This window comes from Rhineura floridana, chromosome 15 (genome assembly GCF_030035675.1).
Source record: "Rhineura floridana isolate rRhiFlo1 chromosome 15, rRhiFlo1.hap2, whole genome shotgun sequence".
Classification (NCBI taxonomy): domain Eukaryota; kingdom Metazoa; phylum Chordata; class Lepidosauria; order Squamata; family Rhineuridae; genus Rhineura; species Rhineura floridana.
The window spans coordinates 27,198,656-27,221,747 of record NC_084494.1 but is presented as its reverse complement, the minus strand read 5'-3'; the positions used below and the strand labels follow the sequence as shown (position 1 = coordinate 27,221,747).

Sequence of the window (23,092 nt, the reverse complement as noted above, 5' to 3'; positions counted from 1 at the left end):
AAGATAAGAGCCATATCTGTTGCTCCATGCACTTCTGGCCTCTGGTCTAACTCACCAATGGGATGCGACTCCCAGAAGATTGCCCATGTGGCCTTTGGACTGAAAAAAGCTCCACACCCATTTTCATCACGTTAGTCAAAATGTAGTACAGACTACTGGCCACATGAAATTCCTTTGAGACTCCATGAAGCCTATGAGCTACCAATTAACAAACTCTGCCTTAAACCTCCCAATTCATTGGCAATCTGGATTATTATTATCATCATCATTATCATCATCATCATCATTATCATCATCATTATCAGCATCATCATCATTATCATCATCATCATCATCATCATTATCATCATCATTATCAGCATCGTTGTCTGCCCTCTCACCTGGAATACAGGTGGCTTACATACATTTAAAACAACAAAACATATATAAAACCATACATAGATTTAAAAATAGAAAACATACATAAAACCATACATAACCAAATCCATAAAATCCTTAAAAACATCAGTACGAAGGCATAAAGGGGTAGAAAGTTAACCAAATGCTTGCATAAAAAGATGGGTCTTTAGCAGCCGTCTAAAAATGGGGGGAATGGGGGGCTGATCTTGCCTCACAGCGGAGGGCATTCCATAGTCTAGGGCCTTAGAAGCAGAAACCAAGATGTACATCAAATGGTGAAAACCTATGCACTCTTTATAAGCCCCACTGAATACAAATAAGCACGCACAGGATTGTACTATTAAAAAAAACTCTGTGCTTATTTTGTACTCATGTTTACCATCCCAGTAAACTACCTATGGACAGAAAATGCCTGCGTTACTCTAAGCCACCCGCGTCACCATCCCTCACAGTGTGCACAATTCATAGTATGTTTGTTTTGCTGCATTTTGCTCAGGTCAGGCAAAATTGTATTTTCAGACGGCCCCACAGGTCCAGTTTCATGTCCACTTAATACTCACATTTCACATCTAGTTCCATGCTGCTCTGGGATATCACCCTCCCATTGTGGTCTTTTAGCAAGCATGTCAGTGTTTTCCGGTAATCCCTCCAAGTCGGAGTAAAGTGCATCACAGTCTGGACCTTCCCATTTTCAATGACTGATTCTAGGGGAGAAGTATGTGTTTCCTCCAAGCCACTGAGAGTTAATGCAACTGGCTCATCAGGGCAATGGTAAGGGACCGAGCAGGTCACTTTTATTCTCTCATTTTCTTTGATCTCCACAGGGAAGCTTTCCAACATGGGTTTTGGTGCTGAGTCTGTATGCAGAAAACAAAAAGGGAAATAAAAAGCCAGGCAGAGAGCCACATCAGGAAATTATGGCTCTCCAGAGACTGCTGGACTCCAACTCGCAACATGGCCAATGGCCAGGGATCATGGGAGCTGAAGTCCAACATGTTCCCCACCTCTGCTCTAAAAAGAAGTTGTTGGATAAATGTGAGCCTGATCTGCTTGATTCCTCACAGACACAGGTGCCTTGGCTACACATTCAAAAATGCCAAGAAGTCTCCAGAGCTATCTTTTACCAGTTCTCTGATGCAACAGGTTAGTATGGTTGCAGCTTTCCAGTTGGAACACAGAAGAAGTGTCACATTTTCTACAAAGTGCCTTTGTGGTTGGTCCATTAGGGCAAATGTGGTATTACCCTAACAACCTCAGTCTGCCATCAGCAGCTCTCCCCTCTCCAATCTGTCTTCTTACTAGTTACAACCAATCCAGGTGGTGGCAATCAGGAGTGTAGTCGTCCAGGGTCTCAGGGGGTCTTAGACTCCTTTTTGGGGGGGAGCAGGGTCCCAGCAGGGTCCCTATGTCTCCAGCATCCTATGAGCCAATCACAATGAAAGGAGAGTGTGTTAGCCACTCAGAAGTATCTTCTGATGTACTTCCTTGCCCTTTCCTACTGACTGAAGCCAATCAGAGTGAAAGAAAGTGAGTCAGCCACTGAGAAGACTCTTCTCAGTAGTTAACATTCTCCCCTTTCATGCTGATTGGCTCCTAGGAACGTGTGTTGTTGTGGGAGAAGAATGAACAAGGATCTAATTCTCAACCCTGCAATGAGTAAATAAATAAATAAATAAAAGATGGGAGGGGGCATAACTGTAACTATCATGACGAGACCCTGTGCTTCTGAATTTGCCACTCCGCTACTGGTGGCGCTGCCTGTCAACTTCCTCCCCCTTAGCCTTAGTTTGTCAGCAGGAAGCAGGGAGGATGGGGACAAACTAGAATTACTTGGCTCTGCCTGTCCCTGGCTCTGGATCCACCTACTTTGGCCTCTTTGCCTTCCACCCTATCAGCCTCAATGGGCACTAAGAACACAAGAACATAAGAAGAGTCTGCTGGGCCAGGCTGGTGGCCCAACTAGTCCAGCATCCTGTTCTCACAGTGGCCAACCAGATGCCCATGGGAAGCCGGCAAGTAGGACCTGAGTGCAAGAGTACTCTCCCCTCCAGTGACTTCCCGCAACTGGTTTTCAGAAGCACACTGCCTCTGACCAGCTACCACTGGTGACTCTGTCTGCATGAGTGAACACACCATGGGGATGAAAGGCACATGAGAACCAATTCTTCAAAGGGAGGAGATGGCCCTGGTGCTGGAGCAGTCTAGCTGCCAAACCTTCTTTCCTCATAGTCTGTAGGGGCTCCATATGGACTCACTAGCTGATATTTGGCCCTCTGTACATCTGTAGATGTTGTTACTATTACTTTATTTTTTCACAAAAACATAAACAACCATTTATATGGTGATGGAGGGGGCAGAGCTTGGAAGTAATTTGTTACAAGTAATGAATTACTTGTAATTCATTCCTTTTTTGAGGAACGAGTAATTCCTTTACATTTTGATTGTAATAGAACTAGGAGTAATTTTATTACTTTTGTAGAGTAACTGTAATGTTTCCAGCATTACTTTTGGGTATTACTTGGGGTGGCAGAAGCAGGGGAAGTCTTCTGCTCTTCTGATTTGTGGATGAAAATCATGTGCCTCAAACTGGGCTTCTGTACAGCATCGCTCTTCCCTCATGCTCTGTGGGTGGGTAGGAGACGACGAGGGAGGAGGTGGAGAGTGAGACAGGGTGGAGTGGAGAAAACAATGGTTTAAAAAAATGGGGGGTGGTGGTGGTGAAGAATGGAGTGGAGGGAAAAAGGAGCCGGAGGGCAAGAACATGGATAAAGGAGGAGAAGGAGGCAGCAGCAGAATGGAGATAAAGAACTGTGGAGGTGAAACATGACAACACGTACGTGTGTGTGTGTGTGTGTGTGTGTGTGTGTGTGTGTGAGAGAGAGAGAGAGAGAGAGAGAGAGAGAATGAGAATACTGTGTTTGCACTTGGCACACAAAGTGGCCTCCACCAACCCTCTCTGGCTGCTGTGCTGTCTTTGCAGTATTTTAACTCTTTTGCATCTCAGAGGAAAATGTTTGCTTGGGTAAGCATCCCTTAGTTGGTGGCAGGTCAGGGTCTGGGAGGTGGTTAAGTGAGAGAGATTATGCTTGCTGACTGAGTGGGGAGGGAGTTGCACTTGGTTTGATGTGCAAAGATCTGAGTAGTGGCCTCCGCCTCCCTCCCCACCTCCCTTACCAGGGGAGAGACCACCATTGCTATCTTATGGATAAAAAAAATTATTCTACTACATCTGTATGTGTGTTTTTATTTTTGATGTTGTTTTAGGCTACTTAGATGTGCAGCAGCCAAGGCCAGCACCTTGTAGGATTTTTTTTAAAGTAACTGAAATGTAATTGTAGTGATTACTTCTGAGAAAAAGTAAAGTAATCAGTTACTTTCAGAGCAATTGTAATTGTAATGGTAATAACTACTTTTTTGGGCCATGTAATTGTAACCATAATGTATTTCTTTTTAAAAGTAATCTTTCAAGCTCTGGGAGGGGGACAAATGATACAGAACATATTGTTCAAGAACTATACAAGTAAATTTCTGTCAAGCCTTAACCTTCCATAATAATCTACAATGCACATCCATTTTTTTTCAGCAGTCGTAGGAATCTGATCACTTCCACAACTTTTTGTGTATTGTATCAGTTAATTTGTCCTTCTCTGTGAGATCTAAGCAGCCTCATCCTTCATCCTTTCCTGGACAGGGATAATTTGGCCACTGTGACACTTGCATTAGTGACCTCACCTTTAGACTATTGTAGGGATGTGAAAGAAGTTCAAACCATTTTGCATTTAAAGCCAAATCTATAAAATCCACACTTTCCAAAACAATATGAGAACCAAAACACAGCCATCCTTCAAAATTCTCACTTATTCAGATTTTATGATGCAGTTTGCCAACCAATGTCTACAAAAATGCATGTATTAGGGGGAAATGGGCATTAAAATGATTATAACATACAAAATGAAAATAACGTACATGAATGCATTATAGGACGAGAAACTGCAAAAATGTGTACAATAGTCAAAACTGCCTATAAAATGTGTTCATTAGGAGAATGTCGCACTAAAATGCTGGAGAATGTTCATGAGGATTTTTTTTTTTTTTTAAATGCAAATTGCTGCACAATTGTGGGGAACTGAATTTAAGATTGGAAAGATGAGAAACTGAGACAACCGAAATTGACGGATCTTTCCATCCCTAAACTATGGTAATGCACTCTATGTGGGACTTCCTTCATGGCTGGTCTGGAAGCTGCAGCTGATGTAGAAAGCCTTGGTATTTCTACTTGCAATGAAGGCAGTATATAAATTATATTGTGGTTGTTGTTTTTATTGTTATTATTGATTTGTTTACAGGGCATTTATATGTCTTCCCATTAGTCATTTACATCCAGACTATTTTACCACTTTGGCATGAGATGGGGATAAAAGTTTTCTGAAAATATCTTACCATCAATATTAACAGTAGCTTCCATAAACCATTTCTGTAGGACAGGCCTATTTTCAACTGAACCGTAAAGTCTTGCTCCATAGGTGCCTTTGTCACTTTTTTGGAGTGCGGAGATCTTCAGACTGCAGTTTCTGTCGTTCCCAACAAACCTCGCTCGGCCCAGAAAGGGGGGACTACTTGGAGCTCGGTTGTCTGTGGAGAACATGGACCCATGGTACAACACGATACCGTTATACTCTTTCTGTTCATGATCATAAACAGGATTAAAATACCAAACCAGTTCCAAGTCATCAATCTTAAGGCCTTGATGTGTTCTTGTGACTTGGCATGGAATCACTATGCAGGATCCTTCCCATGCAGTCAGAGACTTGGGTTCAATGCTTAACACCTTGCTATAACACAGGATACCTGAATTGGAGAAACACATGAGATATTTGGGTCAGATTCCACCGCCCATCCAGAAAGACAATGCAAATGATCTGACGTCTTCAGTGCTCTCTCATCCAGAGGAAACTCATCCCAGTAGGTTTGCCACTTTACTTTCTCACTTCTCAGTGGGAAGCCTCTTGGAGAAGAGTTATGGCTCAGTGGCAGAGCACACGCTTTGTATGCAAAGTGTCCCAAGTTCAATCTCTGATACTTCCAGGACTGGGATTCCTGTCTGAAACTCTGGAGAGCCACTGCCAACCAGTGTAGACAGTACTGAGCTAGATGGACAAATGGTCTGACCCTGTAGAAAGCAGCTTCCTATGCTCCTATGCCCCCCCCGACTGGCCCTCAATTGGCCCATCACCTCCAAATCTCTCCTTGCTCAATTTATGTGTAAATTGCACGTCTCCTATAGAGGAAGAGCCACAGCTGAGTGGGAGAGCATCAATCTGATTTGCATGGAAAAGGTCTCAGATCCAGTCTCTGGCATGTCCTGTCTGAAATCCTGGACAGCCACTGCTATTCAGTGTGGACAATGCTGAGCTAAGGTCAGACCTGGTATGCCAGCTTTCTGTGATCAGAGGTAGGGAGTGCATCAGTCATCATCATCATCATCATCATGGTGTGCACTGGCTCTGTGTGTAACCTTAATTATGAGGGAGATTCAGAGAAGGTTCTCACATTTCTGAGTCAGGTCACACAGTGAACAAGGTGTCTTGCAAGGCAGACCAGGGACTTCCTAAACTTCTGAAGGCTCTGCAGCTTGGGCTCTCTCAAAAATGTACAGCCTGGTTTTGTGTTTTTCCCTGAGAAATGAAACCACAGTTCCCAGAATTCTTTGAGAGAAGCCATGACTGTTAGTGTGGTGTGAATGTGGCCCAAGCTGAGTATGGAAATGCCCAGAGGTCAAGAGGGGGAGGGTGGAGAGGGGGAGTGATCTTTCATTTTGACGGACAGGTCTAGCTTTTAATCACAGGATAATCACAGTGATTTGAGGGAGGGACTAAAATTGTATTTTCCGTGTGGATCTATGCTTTCCCCTATGCAAGTCAGTGTAGAGCACTGTATCTCCAAAAATCTCTGCCCCCCCCACTACCAAAGGCCTGTGGGGTAACAGGGTCCTTGCTGAGGGGGTGACATCTCCACCATCCCAGTTCTTCCTGATGATTTTCCCAGCCATCCACCTTCCCTTATCCAAATCAATGAAGGGAGATCTCTCTCCCAGGGAAAGAAGAGGCTGTATCCTGCTAACTCCATATGGGGGCAGTAATTCCCAGCCACCAGCAACAACAACCCTTGGAATAACAGGGTCCTTACTGGGCAGAAAGGTGAGATCTCACCAACTGATGAAAAATCAAGTATGGCACAGTACAAGGAGGGATTGGTTGCTGTTCGGGGTGGGGGGAATCTAACATCCTAATACAACCTTTCTCAAAGCTTGTACTGTCCAGATATTGCTGAACTACAACTTCCATCACTCCTGATCATTGGCCATGCTCACTGGGGTTGATGGGAGCTTGAGTCCAAGGGCATCTGGAAGGCACCAGGTTGCAGGAGGCAACTGTACACAGTTGCTTAGGAGTAAGTCTCACTGATACGATTATAAGGAATTGCCTTACACTGAGTCAGACTGTTGGCTCATCTAGTTCAGTTATGTTTACACGAGAGGTGGGGAACTTTTTTCAACCGAAGGGCCACGTTCCCTTTGGGCAACCTTTCAGGGGCCAGGTGTCAGTGATGGGCAAGGCAAGAGGCCCAAATGGGTGGGATAATGAACGTAAATCTTACCTTTGTACTGCGGTCTAATTTGGCACACACTCACATACTCCTCTCCAGCCTCATCCAGGCAAGCAAGAGGCATTCTCAGAGTCCAAGGACACATTACAGCCAAGCAAAACTCTCAAGCAGGGTGCAAAGCAGGGCCAGTGAGGGATGTAGCCTGGGGAAAGTCCCACATCCAAGACCAGATAGAGATGCCTGCCGGCCACATTCAGCCTCCACATCTGACATTGACTACCTGTGATCTACAGTGACTTGCAAGGGCTCTCCAGGATTTTAGACAGGACATTCCCAGTCCCACCTGGAGTTGCCAGGACTGAGCTGGGACCTTCTGCATTCAAGGCAGATGCTCTGCCACTGAGCTATGGATCTTTCCTTCCCTGATCTCCCTCAGAATTATCCTGGAGTTAAATGCATCAGAGGGGATCACTTCTTCTTTTTCCACATAAGGCATCTGTTATGATCTTGACCCTCTCCCCCCCATTTTTCCCTAAAGACCAAAGAGGGAGGGGTAAAGGTCCAATTCACTTTGCTGGCCCAAATCAAACCTGTGTTGTGCTTGCATTACCTGGAAGGAAAATCAGACAGAAGAAACTCCTCATTGTGGATCCATGCAAGTGCCAAACCTGGGAAAAGGGGGAAAATTCATTAAAGTGATCTCACATTTATGCAGATACAGTCTCTTCATGACTATAGAAAGAATGTTGCATCCAGAGTCTGGTTCTCTATGAGACTGGGAAGAGGATGAGTCTGCTAGGAGGACTGAAATCAAAGACCCCTTGAGGCTAAGCCCTCCTACCACGCCGTTAACATAAGGGTGAAAGAACTTAATTACATTTAAGGATGGATGGCTATGTCCATTCCAGTTCTCTCAGTTTCTCATTTTTTCCAAACTTAAATTCAGTTTTCTACATTTCTGCAGCAATTCTGCTAATCAGCGTATTTTTTGCATGCTATTGTGCCTAATAGACACATTTTTTGCCAAGCAATTTGCCCTTTCATAACGCACGTTTGTATGTTATTTTAGGTCGTTTATGCATTTTTATGCACATTTCTAGTATATACACTTTTGTATACCTCACTTGGCTGGAGAATTGCATCACAAAATTCGGAGAGGTGTGGCTGTGTTTTGGTTCACATATCGTTTCAGAAGGTGTGAATAAGGTAGGTCTGCTTTTACATGTGAACTGAATCACGTGTCTCTCCTGTCCCTAGAAGCGTTAGCTACATAGCTGCACCTTTCAGTGGAGGATTGCCTTCCACTATCAGAACTGAGAGGGCTATACCCATGCAGGCCCTATATATTTTATTTATTTAGATATCCATTTAGATCAGTAGCTCCCACCCTTTTTGGAATGGCAACCCACGAATCGAAATTTACTTGCTAAGATGATGCAACAATTTATTGTCACATCAGTTCTGGAGCTTGGGTCTTTCCTGCTGCCAACAAGTAGTTCCAACGTGTTCAAATATAAGACAGAAGCCTTTCCGATATTTGCTTACAACTGGTCAACACAGCATTTATAATATGTCAACAGAGCCACACGTTGTAAGAGGGAATCATCATATCAGTTAAAGAGGGGATGGGAATGCCACCAAACTCTGTGTTATTCACAGGCCTGCTTTGATTGTTTGTAGGAGCCAAGCAGCAACGAGAGAAGATTTTGTCTCCTGCCCAAGGAACTAGCAGCAAAGCGAAAGGACTGTGAACTCATTGTTCTATTTGGGGGTTATTTTTCTTTATATCCTGTTAATTGTTGGAAAAGAAAAGAGAAATTGTAGCTTCTTCGCTGCTATGAAGCAATAGCAGCCAGACTGTTAAGAGTATTATGATTGTTATTATTTATTTGTTCTGATAATATATGAGAACTAATTTTCTTCAATATATAGATATTTAATTTTAATCCTTGTGGGTGTGTTTTTTTTTTTTTACTGCAACTGTGGAAGGGAATCACACTGTCAGAAAAGACTGAACCCATCCACGTCTCCTATTTTATGTAGGGATATTTGTGGGTTACACTGGGATTCCTATTCTGATTGGGGAGGGTACCTAGTGATAATTTGTGTACACACACCTGCATTGAAAGGCACAGCTATGTAGCTGACATAACGTGGAGTTTATAGAAACCTAGCAGATGGAAGTTTCTCCTAGCATGGAGACACAGCACTGGAGATCATTTCCCCAGCTAATTCTTGCCTGTTGGACTGGCAATAAATGCCAAGCTAGATGTGGCACACAACAGCAGTTCCAAGCAGCAAAGGCTGGTAATCACTGAAACCAGAGGGGCGGCCGTGGGAGTCACCAGACCAATTAGTTCTGGCCAATTTGTTCTGACAATACCTGATGGAACGCCTCTCCTGATACGAACCCATCCGTAAACTACATTCAAGATCAAAGGCCCTCCTCTGGGTGCCTACTCCAAGGGAAGCTCGGAGGGTGGCAACAAGAGAGAGGGCCTTCTCAGCGGTGGCCCCCAAATTATGGAATGATCATTCTGACGAGGTGTGCCTGGCGCCAACACTGTTATCTTTTCGGCACCAGGTCAAGACTTTCCTCTTCTCCCAGGCATTTTAGCATGTGTTTTAAATTGTTTTTAAAATATGTGTTTTAAATTGCATATTTGTTTTAATGTTTTTGATTGCTGTAAACCGCCCAGAGAGCTTCGGCTATGGGGCGGTATACAAGTGCAATAAATAAATAAATTTTCTCCCCAACATCCTCCCTTCCAAAGATACTGCAGACACTTAAACAATGCAGCTGTAAATATACTGTGGGGCTCTGCCCTACCTTGCCCTGCTAACCAGCCTCCTCTAGTTCTATATTTAATCACAGAACTGTCCAAAAACCCATAGCCCAGGGTGGCTAACCTTTAGCTCTCTGGACGTTACTGTACTCTAGCTCCCATCCCTGACCATTGGCCTTGCTGGCTGGGGCTGATGGGAGCTGGGAGTCCAACAGCATCTGGAGGGCCAAAGGTTAGCCACCCCTGCTGTAGAAGGAGGGGGAGTCTGGTTTTTAAAGCAAAAGAGCCATGCAGTTGAGGAGTGCAGAATCTCTTTCACCACCTTCATCTTATCTCTCCACATTGGCTCTTCCAGAGCACCTTTCTTATCAGCTGAGCTCCCAGGTGACCAGAGATGGGCAAAAAAGCACTTGAGTGGAAGAGGCTGCAAGGGGTAGTATTGTTATGATCTAGTGCTGAGGTCTGTGATCTTGGGTTCCCAGATGTTGATGGACTACAACTCCCATCAACCTCAGCCAACTAAGACAACGGTCAGGAAGTATGGCTATTGTAGTCCAACAACATCTGGAGACTCAAGGTTGAAGAACCCTGATCTAGTGCACATACACAGTATTTATATCCAACCTTTCCTCCAAGGAGCTCAAGGTAGCACCCATGGCTTGTTTCCCCTCCCCTAATCATATCCTCACAACAAACCGGTGAGGTAGGTTAAGCCAAGATATGATGTCTAGACCCAAAGTCATCCAGGAGTGCATCATGGCTGAGCAGGGATTGAAGCCTCTGTCTCCCCAGCCCTAGACTCCTCAGACACTCTAACCATTATACCATACTGTCTTTGCTGTTGAATGGCCCAAATGAGAAGAATACAGCCATGTTAAAATCAAACAAAGGCTGCAGACACACCATACATTTAAAGCACGTTATTTTCCCCAAAGAATCCTGGAAACTGTAGTTTACCCTTCACAGAGCTACAGTTCGCAACATGCTTAACAAACTACAGCTGCAAAGATTCTTTGGGGAAAATAATGCCCAAAATTAATATGCTTTAAAAGTATGATGTGTACGCAGACACACCCTCACACACCCGTCTCTACTTTGGACATGATAGGGGCATTTTGGACATGCAAAACTGGCACTGTCATGTCTAGTTTGGCCCAAAGACTCAGGAGCAGAACCACTAAAAGGTGGCAGCCCCAAAGTGGCATGGGACACAGCTAACATCAGCACCTGGCATTCTTGGGCAGTGGCCGGGCCCCAGCAACCTGACAGGGCCCACTGCAGATGCCTGCCCTGGGATGCCCCGTGAACATTTTCTTTTTCCAGACAGATGATCTGAGCAGCACCAGGCTGTTCTATTTGCCATTGTAAATGACCTGATGTAGCATCATTTTGGGGCATTGTGGAAAATCAAGATACCAGTCCTCAGCCACTCAGTGCTGTCGCTGCCTGCCCCCACTGCCAAGTAAGCCCACCATGGTCCATCAAGCTTCTTCACATATTGCACTGAAAAGAGGTACAAACGGTATCTACACACGAACAAGTGTTTGCGCTAAAGCAGTGGTTCCCAGCCTTTATGACCAAGGGACACCCTTTATAAGCTGAGCATTTTTTGTGACCCCCTTCCCCCAGGGAGGCAGGCTGGCTGCCAGGAAGGAAGGGGGAAAGCAGCCTTTCTTTGCAGGCTTGCTTCTATTTGCTTCACAAAAAACCCTCTCTTCTCATTCTAAGTAAGGGTGTTGTCAATAGCGGCAGTTCAAGGAGAAGGGAGTCAGTGATAATCCCCTCTTCTTCCTGGTAGTCCCACCCTCAGCCTCCTTTGGCATCTGCCATGTATTTTGTAGGCAGATGCCTGCCCTTAGTGCGCCTGAAAGACGCTCTGGAGCTTCAGCAAAAGGCCTCCCCTCTCGTTTGGAGCAAGGGGGAGGTGTCATCTGCAGCGGCAGTGGAAAGCAGTGTCGAGGGAGTGAAGGCTTTTTAAAAAATTAATAAATAATTCATTTCTTTACTGTTCACGGCCCCCTCTGGATTACTTCGCAGCCCTCCTGGGGGTCCCGGCCCCCAGGTTGGGAACCACTGCGCTAAAGAATGTACACATAGTGATTTGTACAGCTCAACTCCCTGGGCTCCTGCTGAGAGGAAGGGCAAGATATAAATCAAATAATAAATCAAATAAATAAATAAAATAAAGCTATTGTGCACATAGGTAAGCGGTCAAGTGATTTTTACTCAGAGTAGACCATTGAAATGAATGAACATGACAAAGTTGGGCCCATTAATTTCAATGAGTCTGCTCCTGAGTAAATATTAGTTGAAGACCACCCACAGGGTACACTCATTGAATTTTACATGTACAAGTGTACAGCTCACCTGTTTATGTACACAGCAACACATATTGTACACTTGCTGAATGTAAGATGTGAACACCCCTAGCATCATGTCGCCTAGTGCATTGTTCATACCAGTTTATTGAAAGCGCAGGAGGGGAGAGTGCTCTCGCACTCAGGTCCTGTTTGCAGGCGTCATATGGGCATCTGGTTGACCACTGTGAGAACAGGATGCTGGACTAGATGGGCCACTGGCCTGATCCAGCAGGCTCTTCCTATGCTCTTGTGTTCATAGAATCCCCCTACGAAATCAAAGCATAAGAATAGTTTAATAGGAATCTGCCATTCATTTTCCTACCTGTGCCATCTGAGAGTGAAGATGTAGGCAAGTCAGCAGAGGTCAGCTTATCTATGGGAAGATCTTTCTTTCAGTGCTGAGCACAGCCTCTTGCCAGTGAGTTTTCTGAAACTCCCCCAAGCTGTAATGACAAAAAAATAAAAAACAACCAGTAGGAACTAAGGCCCTGCATCTGTCATGGTAACTTCCTTCTGGCCACACTGAGTAGGCAGCAGAGGATCTGAACGCATGTGGTTCAGCTGGTTCAAGCTTGGCTGAGTCTCTGCAGTTCAGGCCAAGGTATTTTTGTTAGAAATGCTGCCTACCCACATCGCTGATGGTATGAGAGTGTGACAGGTCCACAAGAACCCACGACAGCAGAGATCCATCCAATGTTTCACTGAAGGAGTGGGGAGCCTGTGGTCTAAGGGCCACCTGCAGGTCTCAGCCTAATTTCATGTGGGTGGCCACAAGGGAGGGAGAAAAGGGGCTGGCCAAAACAGGGAGTGAAATGGTGTGCCAGAGGAAAAAAAAAAGAGAGAGAGAAGCAAGTGGTAGAGAAAGAGACTTACACGTATGCCCATATCTTATATGAAACAAGAACATAACATCAACATTAACACATATCAATCTTTTGTTCTCTTTGCATAGGTTCTGGCCCTGGGGTGACTCCATTGAGGGTTTCAGAGTTATTTGATTGTATAAGTGACCATAAGAAAAAGCAATAAGGTGGCACCTTCTGAAAGTCAAGATATTTCTCTATATTATCTCTATATAATATTTGTACTGGTCTGTTGTCACACTGAGGGCAGTTTGACATGCTAAGGGGATCACAGTCCCCTCTGGGAAACCTTCCAAGGGCCACATGCTAGAGGCAAAATTGGCCAGAGCAACAAATGTACATTTTGCTTTTGTATAGTAGGCACCCACTCAGTCACCCCTCTGCATCCTCCATCCAGACAAAAAAGAGTTCAGGGACACATTCCAGCCAGGCAAAAAGAGATCAAATGAGGGCTAGATAGGGAGGCCTGGGAGGGCTGTACTGAGCCCCTGGGCCTAAGACTCCCCACCCATGTTACATAGACCACAGTGGCAGATCCATGTCTTCAAAGCCAAGTCTGTCCACCCCAACTATGCCCACAGTAGGGTGTGGAGTGCAATTTAAGACCCAGAAGGGTTCAAGGACTGGAAGCACTAAACCTTTGCCCCAGCCCTCCATCCTTAACCTGCAAACAAATGCGGCCACCTCAGTTCCCCTTTTTCCTCCAATTGAGCTCTGATACCAAAGGTGGTCCAGGCTGGGAGAAAAAGCATATTTGGTGGGAGGGGGGACAAGTCTTCCCTTTGAATTTATATTTATTTTATTTATTTATTAATTCAATTTATATACCACCCCATAGCCGAAGCTCTCTGGGCAGTTCACAACAGGTAAAAAAATCTGACATACAATTAAAACCTCATATTAAGCAGTTTAAAAATAAGTTAAAATATCAGGAATTAAAACATAATTAAACACACACTAAAATGCATATTAAATACTACTAAAATGCTGAAAATGCCTGGGAGAAGAGGAAGGGTTTTATCTGACGCCGAAAAGATAATAATGTTGGCGCCAGGCGTATCTCATCAGGAAGAATATTCCATAGTTCGGGGGCCACCACTGAGAAGGCCCTTTTTCTTGTTGTCACCTTCCGGGCTTCTTTCTGAGTAGGCACCCGGAGGAGGGGCTTCGATGTTGAGCGCAGTGTGCGGGTAGGTTCATATCGGGAGAGGCGTTCCCACTTCTGTTTCACTTCTGTTTCCACCATCTCCACTTGAGGCATGCTTGGAGCTAGGATGACCAGATGAAAAAGCAAACAAGCCTCCTGCTCCTCTAAAAGCTGTGCGGAAAAGGGGAGTTTTGGCAGCTGTAGCATGTGCCACCCTGCCCTCTTCTGCATCTGGCCACCCCTTCCTGTAGGATTGCCCACAGTGTTTCAGAATGAGCAAGGGAGGCTAACTTCCTTGCCAGAGCCAGCAGGAAGCTAGGAGGAACCTGAAGCCTCTGCAAGATTGCAAAATAACCTCTATGCAAAATAACCTCCATTATTCTGAGCCACTTTATTTGCATAGAGCATTCAAGATAGTATATGTGGCCCACTGGAGTCCAAGAAGGAGGAAGGAGTTAGATAACATGCTTCATGTTTAGTTAGCAAAGTCAATGTGTCATGTGTGATTTAAAGATGCTTTGATCAGCAATCTACAGGGTGAGACTAGAGTGGTATTTAATGCTAGTTGAGGTTCAATAGGTCTACTTTGAGTAGGACTTAGTTGAATCAGCCGTAAGTGCTTATAATGGAATTGCCAAGCAACTGCAAAGGTTGGATTACAACAGGAGTGAAGAACCTTTTCCAGCTCAAGGGTTGGGATGGGGAGATCTGTCCATTTCAGTTCTCTCAGTTTCTCATTTGTCCAATCTTAAATTCAGTTTTCCACAATTCTGCAGCAATATACAATTTTTTTTAATCCTCATGAAAATTTCCCCAACATTTAAATGAGAATTTCTCCTACTAAACTCATGTTTTGTATGCAGTTTTGATGAATGTACACATTTTTGCAAGCAATTTCTTCTAATGTAATGCATTTTATATGTTGTTTTCATTAATATATTCATATTTATTTATTTTATTTTATTTATTATTTGATTTATATCCCACCCTTTCTTGAATTGCAAAAATAAATGTGTGTGGGAAGCATTTAGTTGACTACAGATACATTAAGCATCTTAGGGGATGTGGGTCCCCCCCTTCCCATGGATTATTTGTTGTTAATTCATTGTATTAGTCACTTGCCATGGAAGAAGTCTCCAAGCAACTTACAAATGTTTAAGAGCATAAAGCATAACATAAAATTAGAAAGAACAATACTTAACCATAAAAGTCATACCATAACTGATAAAACAGACCCAACAAAACAGCAGCAACACTGCAACATCAAAAGCTTATAACCAATGAACAGCAAAATTTTCATGATCCATCAAATGCCCAGGAGAAGAGGTCAGTGTTTACTTGGGCCAAAAGGATGTTAATGATGGTGCCAGGTGGACCTCACTCGGGTAGAGTGTTCCATAAGCAGGGTGCCACAACTGAAAAGGCCCCGTTCCCTTGTCACCACCCTCCAAACCTCCTGACGCTGGCAAAAGGCATGATATGTGGGCAGAGTGCAGGTCTTAATTTTTCCAAATGAAGCAAATGGATACCATTCCTTCTAATTAAAAAAGTAGTGAACTGCAATTCTGAAATTGCAATTTTCAGGCAGGAGCAGAACTTTCCCCCATTTCAGACAATGGTGAATTCCCACCCACCCCACAACCACCAACAGTGTTCCAAAGAACACTGGCTTGCTTTTGACTGCAGGAATGGATTTGGTCTGTTCAACTGGACTTCGGGACTGTTAAAAGTTGGCTCTAGGGAGTCCAGGATATGCTGAGGTAAGGCCTCCTCCATTTCCATTTACTGATGCTGAGAGGTGGAGGGGTGGTTCTCCATCCCAGAGGTGGGGCATCTTCTTTGTTCCATGCTGCTGCTGCAGTATTACCTCTGAGACAGGACAGCTTTTGGAGAAAATAAGTTGATGCATGGACATTCAGATCTGATCCAAACATGCACCAGGATGAAGTAGTAGGTCCTTAAACGCTGGAATGGACTTCATTTATTTAATCCCACCCTTTCTCGGAGGAGTTCAAAGTGATGTACATGGTTCTTCCCCTCCTCAATAATACCCACAAACAACCCTATAAGGTAGGTTAGGCTGAAAGGCAGTGACTGACCTAAGGTCTCCCAATGAACGTCATGGCTAAGTGGGGATTCAAACCTTGGTTTCCCAGGTCCAACACTCTAATCACAAAACTACATTGGCTCTCATTGCAATGAGAAATTGTAATATGGTCGCGTTTCAAGCTGAGATTCATTACAGGTGACTAGAATTATAGACTAGTAGAATTGGAAGGGGCCACCACCTAGAAGGCCATCAAGTCCACCCCCTGCTCAATGCAGGAATCCAGGTTAAAGCATACCTCACAGATAGCTGTCCAGCTGCCTCTTGAATGCCTCCACTGTTGGAGAGCCCACCCCCTCCCTAGGTCATTGGCGCCATTGTTGTACTGCTCTAACAGTTAGGATGTTTTTCCTGAGGTTCAGCCAATATCTGACTTCCTGTAACTTCAGCCCATTCAATGTCCTGCACTCTGGAATGATCAAGAAGAGATCCTGGCCATCCTCTGTGTGACAACCTTTCAAGTATTCATAGAATCATAGAATAGTTGAGTTGGAAGGGGCCTATAAGGCCATCAAGTCCAACCCACTGCTCAATGCAGGAATCCAAATCAAAGCATTCCCAACAGATGGCTGTCCAGCTGCCTCTTCAACGCTTCCAGTGTCGGAGAGCCCACTACCTCTCTAGGTAATTGGTTCCATTGTGGTTTGGTTCTAACAGTTAGGAAGTTTTTCCTGATGTCCAGTCGAAATCTGGCTTCCTGCAACTTGAGCCCATTATTCCATGTCCTGCACTCTGGGACAATCGAGAAGAGATCCCGGCCCTCCTCTATGTGACAACCTTTCTTTTTTTTTTTTTTTTACAATAATTTTTATTCAAATTTTCATAAAACATACAAAACAAAATCATAAAACATTCAAAGACAAAAAACAAAACAAAACAAAAATGATTAAACAAAAAAAATAAAATGTTGACTTCCCATTTGTCACAGATCAAATCAGTTATAGGTCTACAATATATAACAATCCTGTCTCTTAAATTATATTATAAAATCACTTTCCTCCAGTAGTTATCTTAATTAATCATCAAATCTCATAAACATTACTTTATTCTTTCCACAAAAAGTCAAAGAGAGGTTTCAATTCTTTAAGAAATATATCTATCAATTTTTCTCCAAATAAACATGTCGATTAATCCATCTCGTTAATAATAATAATAATCTTATTGTCATAACCATAGTCCAAATAAACATATCGATTAATCCATCTCATCAAAATCTGTTAGGTCCAATAATTTCAATAGCCATTATTCCATTATCCATATTAATTCCATCTTCCATCTTCAATAGTCCTGTTAAGTCCAGTAATTTCAGTGTCCAGTCTTCCATTATCAGTATTCCATAATAATCTTGCTGTCATAGCCATAGTCATATAATAAGAGTCTGATGGGAATTTCCTCTATCCCAAATATTTTCTTGCCATCAATTCTGAATAAGTTGCTGAAATATTGTTGTAAAGTCATATCTCTGTTCTTCTTTTTTACAGAATGCACTGGCTCATCTCTTGAGAGTTTTTCCATTGTCACATGGCTGCAGTTAATTCCATAGATTTTCTCTATATCAAGCTCCATCACATCATTCCAGTCCAGAAGATTATCCAAGCCATTGATAACTTTATCTCTAATATCTTCATTAATTTCTTCAGAGATAACGTTAAATTCCAAACAGTAGATTTTATTTCTAATATCCATAAACTCCAGATCTTTTTCCAATTCCACATTTGTTCCAATCTCCAGGGCTTGTATCTTCCCTTTATTTTTTCTTTTCTCATCTCTGATCTCATTCTCCTCTCTCACAGGATCCCCTATTTCTTTAAGCTCCTGCGTCATTTTGCTCAGTTCAATTTTCAGCTCCTTACTGCCCTGTCGCAGGATTTGTTTCGTTATCTCAATCTCATCCATTATTTTCTGAAACATAATTACTTCCAGATTCTCAGCCACTTTCTTGATTGCCATTTTTAAAACCACAAAAACAAAACAAAACAAAAATAAAGAAGAACCACTTCTTATTTCAGCAACAATTGGGTTAATATTCCAGGCTTGATGACATCACAGTATAAACAGAGCAGCCTGCCTTATCTCTCTATGTTCAAGAATACAAAACAAATTTAGTTCCCAGCATCAAAACAGTTAGTGGCGTTGTGAAGAAGCAGATTCGTCAAAATAAAATAGACCAAAAAGAGAATAGTCCCAGACAATATAATGTTCCTCGGAATAGAAATCCCTCTTCTGTTTATATCTTTAGAATGCACTTCCAGGACAGCTTTTTGCAATAGAAACAGAGATAAGCTGTTAATTTTGTGAATAACAGAGAAGAGTTATAGCTCACCCAGAAGTTCTTTAAAGCTGATTCATTTGACAAATCTCTTTTTGCTGCAACAATTTAAACCAAGTAAAAAAAATAATAGAAAGAAGGGTGCTTGCCTGTTAGTCCGTTTTCTCTTTGAAGAAAAGATAAACGTATCGCATTAATCAGATAGAGCTTGTTCGGAAGTCCGTCCGGCATTGCTGGCTGGACCTTTTCTCATAAATTAATGAAATCCAGTCCTCCCAACAAAAACAGGCTTTTGAGGTTGATCTCTACGTTTCTCCCTGCCCGGGAGAAATTTCATCAGTCAAAAAAAAAATGTTCTGACTGATTTATATCTGAATAAGCTTCTTCTGCGGCGGGAGCCCGTCTCAAAAGCAGGCACAAGCGAAGTCACCCTTCCCGGAAGTCTCTATGTGACAACCTTTCATGTACTTGAAGAGTGCTATCTATTTGAAGAGTGTAAGGAGCTATGTCGCAGTTCTCTCAGTTTCTTATTTTTTCCAATCTTAAATTCAGTTCTCCACATTTCTGCAGCAATTTGTGATTTTTTAAAAAAAGCTCTTCATGAAAATCTTTAGCATTTTAGTGCTAATTCCTCCTAGCACACTTTTTAAATGCAGTTTCAACTAATGTGCACAATTTGCAAGCCATTTCTCAGAATACAATACATTCTGTATCTTATTTTCACTAATATATTCTTTTTTAATACACATTTCCCCCTAATGTATACATTTTTGTATACATTGGTTGGAGAACAGCATCACAAAATTCAGATACCTGCAGATTTTGAAGGATAGCTGTGTCTGAATCAAATTTCTCCCCCATCCCTACAGATAAGATTGTGGCTGTTTCTGCTGATTTTTCCTTCACAGCCTCTGGTCCTGGCTCCATGTAGATCGGTTATCTATAGACAGATAGATAATCAAAGCACATGTGATAACTAGCCAAGCAGAGAAAGAGAAGTCATATGATTTCCTGCCACAGGGGGTGGAAAGGCACCACTGCGCTAAACACACCCCATGCCCAAGGTCCACTTTAGTGATGTACATAATTCAAAATCTCAGCATATCTCTGCTTTCATCTGAGAGATTCAGCCAGAGTTGGATTTGGAAATGTGGCGAAGGAAGATCACCATTGCCCACCTGGCTTTCCAATGCCAAGTGTCACTGTGGTTAACTGAGAGGGAGAGGAGGAGGGACGAAGCGCAGGAAGCCCAGTGTGGTGTGCGCACAGCAATGGAGCCAATCTAACACTCTAGCCACCAGGCATGCACTGCACTGAGCTCCCCATGCCTCAGTCACCACATGACCCTCAGCGTTGAGAAGCCAGATGAGCATTGCTGCCTTGCCTCAGCTGCTCCACCGACCACTGCTGAGACAGGGGTCTTCCATATGTCGTTTGGGTGACATTGTCTCAATGCTGCCGAGCAAAGGAAATTGGCAGCTGCTATGAGCGAGGGGAAAGCCCATCCACTGCCATAGGCATAACAGCAATGTGACCTTCAGCATGCTTCTGCTTAGCCAGTTTGATATAAACCAACAGCTCTGCCTAGTGGCTGTCTGAGATACAAAACACTGAGCTGTATTTTTTACATAGCTCAATCTATTATTTTGTGCTTTCAGCTGTGTGGCATCTATCATCGCTTGTCCGAGATGCTGTCACAGCACAGTATGATTCATTCAATCTACAAAAGGCCTCCGAGCACTATGCGGACTTTCCAACTGCTTAGGCAACAATGCTTTCAGAATATCTGCAGTCCAGCTTCAGTAAGGGAAGGGAAAGTTGTCTGCTTGGGCTGGGATTCAAAGCAAAGAGATAGAAGAACCTTTTGAGGACAGAGACTTCAGGACATAGGAGGCAGAGGTTCCAGAAGATAGGTGCAGAGAAGCAGTAGCCTGAGGATAGAAACACACCCACTATTCTGCCAGTTCCAGTGTGTTTCCACCTCTCTCTTCTGAAAAGGGGGACACACGATGCTAATCAAACCCTACCTGTTTTTACTGTAAAACCTGGTGGGAGTTGCTTGAGTGCATTTTTTTTTTAAAAAAACTCAGCTTCAAAGAGATTTTGCAACTGATCAGCAGGTCAACCTGTTCCCCCTCCAGGTATGGCTAACAGAAATGCTTTGATCTGGCAACTAGTGTGTTTACAACCTGTGAACTAGAAATCTTAGCCACAGAGGAGAACTAAGGGGGAATGCACTCTATAAATGTGATATTTCTTCAGAGTCCCCTCTGTCATAAGCACTTATTTTCTTATTTAAATTCATAAACCACTTTTCCACTTTAAAGGAGACTCTCATACAATGTACACTTCCTATTCCCGTTCCATATGCGTAATCTAGAGTCCAACTGTGGAATAAGAGCCAATTTTATGTTATTTTTTCCCATGAATAGCCCGCCCAGGAGCTCCAAGCTAGATCATGACCATAGCTGCGAGAGGGGATTTAACTTTTTTTTTAAGTGTCCTTGTCTATACACGTATATGCATCCCCTGTACTCAACCAAGTAAGGTTTTGAGTTCAAGGAATGGTGCACCATAGGGAAGTTACACTTTACCAATTGTACCACGCACATTGCACTGAAATGAGTGGAATAACATAAGGACAACATCACTTATATAATTGATTATGTAAAATACATATTACATAGTTTCACCACAGCTGACTGCAAGGTGAATAATGTAGCTTTTGGTGGAAGGTGAACTGCAGTGGGACCAAAACAGGGCAGAATGGAAAATGATACCTTCTAACATCCCTGTCCTCCACAAAGGGGGAAATCTTGGCCAAATCAGGACACATGTAGAGCTCTACCTCATGTGTGCAAAATGTGCATCACCAGCAGAGGGCAAGGCAACCCTCCCAACAGACCCCATCACACATTCTTTGAACATGTCAGGTATGTGTGTGTCTGAACCAGAGCTTGGAAAAGTTACTTTTTTGAACTACAGCTCCCATCAGCCCAATCCAATGGCCATGCTGGTTGGGGCTGATGGGAGTTGTAGTTCAAAAAAGTAACTTTTCCAAGCTCTGGTCTGAACCCCTCATCCACTGGCAGTCACATCCTCCTAGGAACAGACTTCAATATGTTAATCAGGTGGCTCAGAATACTGGAAGGGAAGGATCATAATTTAGTTGCTACGTGCAGCACAGAACATGAAAACATGCTATTCTCAGCAACTACATTGTGGTTCTTCTGCTTCCAGTATTCTGAACCACCCAATTAACATATTTAAACTGGTGGTGGTGTTCAGATAGGGATGTTTTGCTTGCTGGAGTCAGAAATGAAAGAAGACATTTGATATGATGCTTTGATTAGCAACTTTGGTGCAAATACTTACTTAGTAATACATGCTTTGATCAGCAAACTAAACCAAGGGCATAACAAACTACAGTGGAACTGGGACAAGTGAAGCATCAGATCCAAGATATTGCCAGGTTATATTCAACATGGCCAATCTCTGCTTTTAAACTTTGAATACCAAAGACCATAAGAACTTAGAAAACTGCCTTATGTGAAGTTTGAGCATCGGCCCATCTACTTTAGTATTGTCAACACAAGGGGTGGGGAACTTCAGGCCCAGGGGCCAAGTGTGGCCCTCTAGGCCTCTCTGTCTGACCCTTGGCATTCATCCCTCACCAGCCTTACTTTGCACCCTCCTTGAGTGCTTTTGCCTCGGTGGAAATTGTCTCTCATCTCTGACAATGCCTCTTACTTGTCTGGACTGAGGACAGAGAGGGTAGTGTGAGCATGTGTAAAACTAGCTTACTGTGCAAAGGGTAAAGTCTGCATGTGTTGCTTTGCCCTCTTTTGCCTCTGGTCCCTTCCACCACAGGCATGTCTCCTCTGTTAGATTGCCCAGAAGAGAATGTGGATCTTCCTCTGAAAAGGGTTCCCCATCCCTGCTGTCCTCTGATTAGCAGAGATTCTCCAGGGCTTCAGGCAGGGGCTCTCTCCCTGCCCTATTTGGAGATGCCAGGGATTGGACCTGATTTTGGTACCTATGTGAACTCATGGCATTTGTGCTGATATTTGTCTAGGAAAGGAAACTGTCTTGTACAGGGCCAGACCCTTGGGCCACCTAGCACAGTATTTCTGCACCGGCTGGTAGTGGATCGAGGTTTTCAGGCGGGGGTCTCTCCCAACCCTACCTGGAGATGCCGCTGATTGAACCTGGGACTTTCTGCATGCCAAGCAAATGCTCTACCCCTGAGCTAAGGCTCTTCTCCACACCAGAAACAAAGGTCTGCTTCAGTCCCAGAGCACCCAATCATGAAACTAGAGACCCTGATAAAGGCTTCAATGATGAAGACTGTCCTCCTGATTTTAGCAACTATGTGAAGCATCTGGACATTCCATCTGCCTCTTTATTTGTGTGTTGGGAGCCAGTGTGGTGTAGTGGTTAGAGTGTTGGACTACGACCTGGGAGACCAGGGTTTGAATCCCCACACAGCCATGAAGCTCACTGGGTGACCTTGGGCCGGTCACTGCCTCTCAGCCTCAGAGGGAGGCAATGGTAA

The 23,092-nt window shown here is 43.6% G+C and overlaps 1 protein-coding gene across 1 annotated transcript in view; it reads right to left on the bottom strand.

Moving 5' to 3' along the window:
- Nucleotides 1-19,466, bottom strand: part of LOC133370363 (B-cell receptor CD22-like) — a 44,816-nt gene extending 25,350 nt beyond the window's left edge. Inside the window, exons 1-5 of the mRNA XM_061596574.1 lie at nucleotides 19,351-19,466; nucleotides 12,474-12,594; nucleotides 7,616-7,673; nucleotides 4,840-5,247; nucleotides 960-1,256 (exon numbers count right to left, since the gene is read on the bottom strand). Coding sequence (XP_061452558.1) covers nucleotides 960-1,256; nucleotides 4,840-5,247; nucleotides 7,616-7,673; nucleotides 12,474-12,482 — 772 coding nt within the window. The 5' untranslated portion in view covers nucleotides 12,483-12,594; nucleotides 19,351-19,466. The remainder of the gene's footprint in view (nucleotides 1-959; nucleotides 1,257-4,839; nucleotides 5,248-7,615; nucleotides 7,674-12,473; nucleotides 12,595-19,350) is intronic.
- Between the last annotated feature and the right edge of the window lie 3,626 nt (nucleotides 19,467-23,092).